The sequence below is a fragment of the Gymnoscopelus microlampas genome (genome assembly GCF_963454915.1).
Source record: "Gymnoscopelus microlampas genome assembly, chromosome: 7".
Taxonomy (NCBI): Eukaryota; Metazoa; Chordata; class Actinopteri; order Myctophiformes; family Myctophidae; genus Gymnoscopelus; species Gymnoscopelus microlampas.
In genome coordinates this window covers 35,894,103-35,903,268 of record NC_139944.1, presented here as the reverse complement: position 1 = coordinate 35,903,268, position 9,166 = coordinate 35,894,103, and the positions used below count along the sequence as shown (strand labels likewise).

Here is a 9,166-nt window from a genome sequence, read left to right as displayed (position 1 = left end):
TTCTGGTTTGTTTATCTAACACGACTAATGTCATTGCTGAACAATCTCTTATGTAAGGTTTCTTTTCTTTTCTTTTCGGGAGGGGCCTGGGGGGGGGGGGGGGGGGGGGGGGGAGTGTATCTTTTGGTGGATAAGTGACCAAAGCCGCTCCACTCCAGTAGTTACCTTGCCCACAAGAGTCTAATCATTCTGTTCTAGGATGTAGGCTATTGTTAAATTAAAACTAAAATTTTCCGTTTAGTAAATTAGTAGACTTGTGTGGAGACTGGCACCTCATGGGTGCAACTTTCCACACGGACACTGAGTGGGCAGAAGGAGGGGGGTGGGGGGGGGGAGCAGAGCTTGTGCGCAGGGGGTCTCATTCTCTCCATCGTACAGCAGAGTGTGTGGAGAACCCGCCTTGTTCCTTCCTGCCCTGCCGTCACTGAACTGAATGCCTGATCTAGACGCGCCTGCAGCCGCCGGCGGGGTAAATGGAACAATGTGAGGGGTCGGTAGTGACAGCCTTAACCGCGCAGGGTTAACGATTAAACGCGGTGCGGGCCGTTAGGTTACAGTACATATAAGGCTGCGCTGCGTGCACACCGGTGCCCACGCCTTAACCACAACACTGTGCTATAGTGAGTGGAAGAAAGATCTGCTGGCTCCTGTCCTCTCTTCTTGAAAGGTAAATATTCTGATGTTTTTCTTGACATATAGCCTATAGTTAGACTGTAGCCTCCAGCTGTGACCAGCGCATTCATTGTCATATAGCGGAATGGTTTACCCACTGACCTATAATAATAGCCCGGGATGACGGGATCAGCCGGTTTTAGATGATGTTATACATGCGGCATGGCATGCCTCATCTAACGGGATTGATCAGTTTAAGGCTCAACAACCACTGACTGCCTGATTCGAAAAAAGCATTAGAAATGTCCAATAAACAACGGCAACAAATTGGTTACACTGTACACAGTAATAGAATGTTCGCTCGCATTATTATAGGTGCAGTAGCCTGGTGGCAATGACATATAGCCTTGTGCTGAAGAAGAAATGAGCAGTAGAATAGGAGGGCTCCTCTATTCAGCCATGAGGAGCACTAATTTACGCCTTAGTTTGCCATGTTGGGTTCGGTAGTGTTGGTCCAGACTACTAAACAGAGAGGATTGTTTTAGTTTTAGTGGGGGACTCACTGACGTTATGCAGCGTATCCTCTGCAGGATGGATGTCGTAACATGCAGGGAGAGGATTTGCGCCAGAGGATGTACAGCATTTAATGGCAGAATATTTATAGCTGAAAGGAAATGCATGTTTGGTGATAGATTTTTTTTTAAAAACTGTTTCAAACGCACATGAGGTCACTCATATAGGCCTACCCCTTTGAGGAGCTTGGTAAAGACACCTGTTTGGATGACGGGATGATGCCCTGGTTATAGCTTTAGAGCAACAATGTGCACAAAATAAAACTTAACCTCAATGGAAACAAGCCATAGGCTTTCTTGGGTTTAAAATCCTCTTAGCAGACCTTGTATTGAACTGTACTTTCAAACTGCTAATAAAGTATTCAATCAAACAATCAAACCTAATGATTGTTGTGTTAACATACATTAAAAGAAAGAAACGTTTAATTGAATGTTTTTGAAATTATGGATCTGTAGGCCTTTATAAATTACCACAATAAGCCTTCAGAGTTTTTTGTGTTTTATCCTTTTGATGGGTAGGCCTATAGGGTAGCCTATTAGGCTATAACAATTGTCATTTATGCTTTTTGGGTGCACATAAATCAACCAATCAATACCCTCTCAGTGCATTAAACTGGCTGATTATTGAACTTAAACTACTTAACTTCATCGAAAAGTAGCTAGTCTTCTCTGCTGCAAGTGAAAAATGTGATGACACTCTAGGCCTAGTGTGATCGATGTTCTTAAAGATAAGACAATCTTAGTTCCTCTGAAGTGATTGATAGGTCTGTTTGAGATAGCAGAAAAGATGTGCTGAAATGTATAAATCTCGTCTCTTGCAGGTGACAGGGCTCTTGATTGGAGAGGTAGGCTACTTTCAGTAACTCAATCTGAGCTGTGCTCTGCAGACCTTTAAATATATCACGAAAGGACCCTCCCAGTGACCACCACGTGCTGTAAGGTGAGCCTGTCCCAGTGTCCCTTCCCCGGTACACCGACTAAAGAGAGCCAGTGTGATATGATCAGAGAACTGTGTGCATGATCAGCCTGCACTGGAGAGAACAGCCTTTTGAAAAGAAGATTTGACCAGGACTATTGCCTAGCCATCAAGTATTTTTCAGGGGGTTGCTTTTGGCTTGTCCCCAAACAGCAGTATTTTTTCCCTTTTCTCATATATTGCAAATGTTTTATTCTGCTTTTCGCCTGTTTACCGTTAGCTTGAAGTGAATGGAGAACATACTCGTCCTGCTCCCCAAGCACCGACAGGAACACAGTCGCGCCTGGAGACGCGCCACGCACTTGCTCCTGCAGACGCACGGCTAGATGAGTTGGGTTTCCGCTTAGAATTACTTCATCTTAATAGTGACCACCACACCGCAGGTGCCACTCACTAACGCTCTTTAATGGGATAAATCAAGTCTACTGACAAGGTTACTTCCCAATTAAGGCTCCCCGCATGGTACTTTGGTCGAAAGATCAAGACAAACTCCCCGACATCGACATGTCCTCTGGGGCAATTGAGATGAAGAAGGAGGGGGTGCCTCTGACGCCGACCTTCCTCAACTCCAACGGCACTGTTCACCCGCTCATCCTCGCCAAGGACCCAGAGGAGGTCAGACAGGAACCCGGAGGCGAGTATGAGCTCACAGAGGTCACCTCCTTCCCGGACAGAGCAAGTGAACACGGGGATGACGATCGATCGGAGATAGTGGTGATAGACAGCCATGCCAATGCCAAAGGTCAGCGTGAAGAGGATGCTCTCCTGGAGAACGCCAGCCAGAGCAATGAGAGTGATGACACCAGCACCGACCGGAGCCCTGAACCACCTGCATCACTGAAGGAGACGTCCTTCACCATCGGCCTGCAGGCAGTGGTTCCGTTCCTGCTGGCTGGGTTCGGGACTGTGGCAGCGGGCATGGTACTAGACATTGTACAGGTGAGAAATGTCATCTTTATTTGTAGTAGACATAGAGACTGACTAATGTTGTTTTCTCATAACCTCATTGTCACCCCATGTAGTCAGTCAGCTTAGAAAAGATGGTTGGTATTAATGTGTAGCCAAACATACAGTGAACTCATTGGTGTTATAAGTTCACTTTTGAGAAACATTTACGATAATGAGGAGGGTTTCTGAAAACTTTTTCCCATAAGTTCCATTGTTAAGTTCTTGTCACAGTTGACCTATGCTGTGAGTGTGAACACAACTGGTGCTTCATGCTACAGCCCATGTAATGAGGCATGCAGGGGGCTGGATCTGGGATTGCCTGAATGAACCGGGTTTTCTTTTGCACCCCGTTTGCTGAAGCATGTGTCAGTCATGTTGCTGTGGGCCTATTTTATCTCCTGCCGGTGGTGAGGGTGGGCGGAAGGGGAAATCATCACACACTGGATATTTACAACTGTATAACATCTTTTCTCTCCACCATCCACACTGACACGTTGGTTCACAACTTCACATAGACTGATCAATGTAACTTACCATACCTCCTTAGATAGAGGCTTACGTACTGTATGCATCAAACAGGTAGATGCTACCCATTGCAACACATCAAGTGCATACTCATTCATTGTTCTCATTATTATAAGAAATCATTCATTCATCCGTTCATGTAAAATAACTGATTGCTCAATGGGGCTGTTGGCAGTGGCACGATAGTGTACATTGGTTGGTGTAGGAGTAGAAATGAGTAAAATAGAATAGAATAGAGTGGGGGAAAGGTTAGCGTCGATTAGAGCAGAGTAGACTAGAATCCCATGTCTTGTGTTTATTACTATGGAGCAGCTGAACAGCATGCAGTCACAAGACTGCTGGGTCCACACAGCTGCCCAGAAAAGAATCAAACTCAAGTTATAATTACTCCCCTTCCTTCTTTCCTGTTGACTTGACATACTTGCTCTCCTTCTCTGTGTGCTGTGTGTGTGTGTGTGTGTGTGTGTGTGTGTGTGTGTGTGTGTGTGTGTGTGTGTGTGTGTGTGTGTGTGTGTGTGTGTGTGTGTGTGTGTGTGTGTGTGTGTGTGTGTGTGTGTGTGTGTGTGTGTGTGTGTGTGTGTGTGTGTGTGTGTGTGTGTGTGTGTGTGTGTGTGTGTGTGTGTACTGTAGCAGTGGCATTGCGGGCTGACAACTCGTATATTTCATTAAGGTCAGGGATCTAGTGGAGATAAAGCTAGAGGTGTCTGGTTGCCAGGAAACCAGGCGCTGGCACACACACTGCCCATTCTGATGCCAGCATGGTGCAGCTACCCCAGGAACTCAGAACAGGGGAGGAGAAGGGCAGAGGAACGGAGGAAAGAAAAGGGGGGGGATTACTTACTTATAACTGAGCACCTAGAATGGTAGTGTACTAGCAAAAAAGTAAAACCCAACATGGTGTCAAAGCCTATATTATGGCCAAGTTAGGTATATAGTCTGCTCACTAACCAGGAATGCAGAGGTTTTTGGTCTAAAGTTCTCTCTCGCTCCCTCAATGCGGGACAACAACAACTTTGTGGTTTCTCTGCATTCCAAAATGACGGATTGACTGTCTCATTCCTTCAAAGGTGAGTCAGTCAGATATTGACGACATAGAGAGTGGAGAGAGCCATGTCATTAGTGTCCAATCCAACAATACATAAATAATCAAATGGATAAAATTTGATAAATTAAATAAATAGAGATAAAAGAGAAGGCAAAATAAAAGACTAAGTCAAAACCATTAGAACGAAATTTACGATAAAAAAACTATCTTACTTGTAAATCTTGAATCATCCCAATTTCCACTTCATTTCCCCCCTCAGATCTCTATAGGTATGATCAAAACCTTTTGACAAATATAAAGATACAAACACTTGTAAAGATTAGGGATCTGCACTCAAAGATGAAGCACAAAGATTGTGGAATGATGATGTTAGGTATGTTATCTTTTTTGAATCGACAGTCAGTCTGGATTAACCTTGCATCACCAGGCTTTGTGCTGCACCTGCAGATTCATTCCAAATTAATCATCGTGTTAGAGCCTTTGTATGTGCACATGCCCGCACCGTTTCCGGATACGCTCTAGACCCAGACAGGATCAGCAACCTGTAAAGCGACTTGATCCCAGTATACTCTGGATTGATGTTTCTGGTGAATTGCAGTAGAATATATGCAGTTTGAGTATACTTAAAATGATTGTGTTCTCTCTCTCTCTCTCTCTCTCTCTCTCTCTCTCTCTCTCTCTCTCTCTCTCTCTCTCTCTCTCTCTCTCTCTCTCTCTCTCCCCTTCTCTCTCTGTCCCACTCTCTCCGTGCCCTGCTCCATGTAGTTCACTCGGTAAGACTTTATATTAAGGTTGGGTCTAATGCGTTATAACCACATTTATAATGCAATATAATGCACTTAAATGTTTATAATTATGCATAACAATTTATAACAAGTTTTATGAAGTATTATAACTTATAATAATATCATTTTTAAGTGCTGGTCTTAATGCCTTGGGTCTATAATGCATTACAATAACATGTATAATGCATTATAATGCTTCATAACACTATAAATAAATAAACTTTAAATGTTTAAATTATAATTTTGGATAACAAAGACACTTTATAACTGACTAAGTCATGGTAGTTATAATGTGCTGTTCCACTGAGCTTATAATGCATTATGACCAGCACATACATGTATAATACGCTTTAAACATTGATGTAAGTTGTCATACATGATTATAAACATTGATAACGAGTGTTATAATGCCTTATAAGTGCATTGTAAAGCATCATAAATGCGATTAAAATGCATTATAGACCCAAACCTTTAAGTAAGTGTACCGTTCACTCTTACGTTCGTTCACATTGTACTATGCAGTCAGACTAGTTAGCCGCTGTAAAGTGCATGTAGTTAATGTGTCTATCTAGTCTGGTTACATAAGTTAGGATCGGTGCATGACTTGGATCTCTGCCCCATTCTCTGTGTGGCTTCTGTGAAATGTGACCTCTAAACATCAGCTACTTTCCCTCTCTAATACACACAGGCACGCGCACACACACACACACACACACACACACACACACACACACACACACACACACACACACACACACACACACACACACACACACACACACACACACACACACACACACACACACGCCTTCCCTAGGCCCTCAAGAGTGAAACGAAGGAGTGCATGGTCTTGTGTAGGGCAGCTAACTGACCTGCATGGAAGCAGGGTGTCCAAAAACTGTCACGCACACGCACCACCAGGTCAGAAGATCAGGACTCACAGGGATACCAGCTCAGTCCAAAGGTCACACACACAGTGACCACCGTCTGTTTTTCAAGTGTCGGACAGGTAACTCTTTGGTCATTGGTAACTGCTATAGGCACATTATCAGACCATATCATGCACATTCCATTCCTTCAGATAGTTCAATTGGAAAACAGAGAATGCAGGAAAAAATGTACCGTAAATCAGTGGTTCTCAAACCTATTCATGTCAAGGACCCCTAAATTGATGTGTATTTAGCTGCAGACCTCCATCTGAAATTTAAAATGTGTTGTGCCAGGGACCCCCCCCCCGAAAAGAAGGTTTGTGTTAAAATGCCATGACTTAAATAAGATGAAAGTTTTAGAGTATTAGAAACTAGGAATACATGTTCAGAAGTATCTTCCGTAAAACGTAGCTTCAACTGATCAACTGTATGTAGAACAACAAGAACATAGGTTTAGAATGATAATAATACCCTAACATCATAATTCTACATTTGTGCTATTTTTTTAGGAAACATAGCACTAGTGTGGAGGACTGCTTTCACACTATTTCACTAATCTTTTTTTCAGTTGTGAGATTAGTTTTTCCTTTCATCCCTGAGTGATGTCGGGGGACCTGCAGGAGCCCTTGAGGGCGTTCCAGGGGGTCCCCAGCAAAATGGTTAAACCAAATCAGTTTAACCATTTTAACCCTATATACATCAGATATTTGAAACTGTACATCTGCTATTTTCTGATGGGGGTCTGCAGCCTGATGCATATTAATTTGATGGTCCTTGACATGAAAAAGTTTGAGAACCACTGCTGTAAATCACTGAATGGGATTGCTGCCACCTGTGTTCCTTTCAGCCAGACTTGCCTGTCTGCCACAGAGTCTAGTGGTTTCTCCCACGATGTGGTGTCAGTAGACATTCTGAACGCCAAACTAAAGTGAAGAAGTGGAACACACAAATTTGTCCTAAAAAACAGACAAACAGTCTAAAAATACGTGCAGACAGTAAACAGGAAAACACAATCAACACAAAGCTCCTCACACCAGCCAAGCCCTCTCCGCCCACCAGACACCATTTTGGGTTCGACCACATCCAGTAGCCTGTTTTCACAGGAGCCACAGTGAAACCATGAGCGTGGGTTACGGTCATCAACTCATCATCCACTTACTCACCCCTGGCTTCCGACCTCTGCTTTCTCTTTTGACGGGGGAGTCTAACTCTGACCACATTCAATTGTGGGCATTTTTTGTCACCGTCTGGTGGCCATTTTCCTTCCATGTATTGCAGGATCCGTCTGTTTCCTGGTTGATGGTGTCATAAAACAAATGAAGTAGCTTGATGATATGAGTATAATCAATAATGACTGCAGTATGTGGCAACTATTTGCTTGCTTGCTGAGTGTGTTGTTCTGAAATAAGATATGACTTAGATCTGTTCACAGATCTGTGTAATTAAGACACAAGAGAAACCCAAATTCAACCCTCTCTCAAGGACATAGAATTTCAGAATTTGCTTGCGCTGTCATAGCCATAACCAAGAATACAATTCATACGAATCCCATAACTCATTCGTTTCAATTTACACATTCTACAGGCTTATCAGTCAGTTAATGATGCGGCATCCTGTCAGATCACATGGTCCTTTGTCTGACTGAAGGAGTTTAAAAGGATTAGCATGCTAGCCTGCTATTCTTGACTCTGTCCAGCATCCTTTGAGTTAAATGCTGGTGGAGGTCGGGTCTTTCCTTCCAGTCTGACCCTGCCTGGGGCGCCCACGTCCCATGACACAGTGCTCGTTACACGTGCCCTCTGCTGCATACCGGCAGAAGGAAATGCGCTACTCTGATGTCGTTGCTGTGACGTTGCCCTCTTTGCATTGACACCATGTGCCTGCGCACTCGGTGTACTATCCATGTACATTGTACAGTATATACAGGGCTCTGTATAGCGTGAGCAAACAGGGCCATGTTACCCAAGCGGGCAACGTGAGCCTGCCAGGCCACATACCAGAGAGTGCATAGACCTGTAGACGGAGATACTGGGACAGTCCAGTGGAGTTCCCAGAACCAGGGAGGCAGCTAAAGGGCTGAGAGAGAGAGAGAGGGAGAGTTTGTTTGGCTGGGGGCCAATGTTCCATGGAGACAACAACATATATCACTGCGGGGGTGTTAGGAGAGAGAGTGAGAGGAGGGAGCGAGAGAGAGAACATGAAATTGAGCAAGGGGCCCTGAAAGCAGAGAGCAGCGCTTTTGGGGCAAGCAGTGCTGAGAGAGGTGCTCACAAGCTGCTGGGTTGGCAGGGAGCAGGGAGACAGGGCTCAGAGGTCTCTGTGGAGCTGGCAGCTTGAAAGGAGCTCTGGTTGGCCTGCTGACAGGAAGGAACAGGCTGGGATGGTTTTATCCACACTTGAGTTCTCGCTACCACTCCTACTGTTACCTCACCTTCTATAGACGACACCTATTACATCTGAAAATGCCTCAGAGAGCCTCACAGTTAAGTTGAAATAATTGCCCATTCAAAGCTCTGAAATGTGTCACACAAACTGGCTTTTCCCCTCTCCTCTCCTCCCTCTCCTCCCTTCCCTTCCATCCCCATCCCTTCTCCTTTTGGAGCCTCTGTGATTATTGATTTAGTTTTGGGCCGACTGGACATTAAGTGCCCAGTGGGCCTGTGGGATAAGCTCCAAAGATAAGCACTTTTACTGGAGATGGATCGATGGGTTTATCCCTCAGCCTCAGCATTCATTGGCCACCATGAACCACAAGACCTCCACTGCCGCATGAG

The 9,166-nt window shown here is 44.5% G+C and overlaps 1 protein-coding gene across 1 annotated transcript in view; it reads left to right on the top strand.

Moving 5' to 3' along the window:
* Nucleotides 1–454: 454 nt before the first annotated feature.
* The window catches only part of slc41a1 (solute carrier family 41 member 1), a 24,894-nt gene continuing 16,182 nt past the window's right edge, over nucleotides 455–9,166 (top strand). Inside the window, exons 1-2 of the mRNA XM_084061609.1 lie at nucleotides 455–667; nucleotides 2,006–3,099. Of these exons, the coding sequence (XP_083917735.1) occupies nucleotides 2,620–3,099 (480 nt within the window). The 5' untranslated portion in view covers nucleotides 455–667; nucleotides 2,006–2,619. The remainder of the gene's footprint in view (nucleotides 668–2,005; nucleotides 3,100–9,166) is intronic.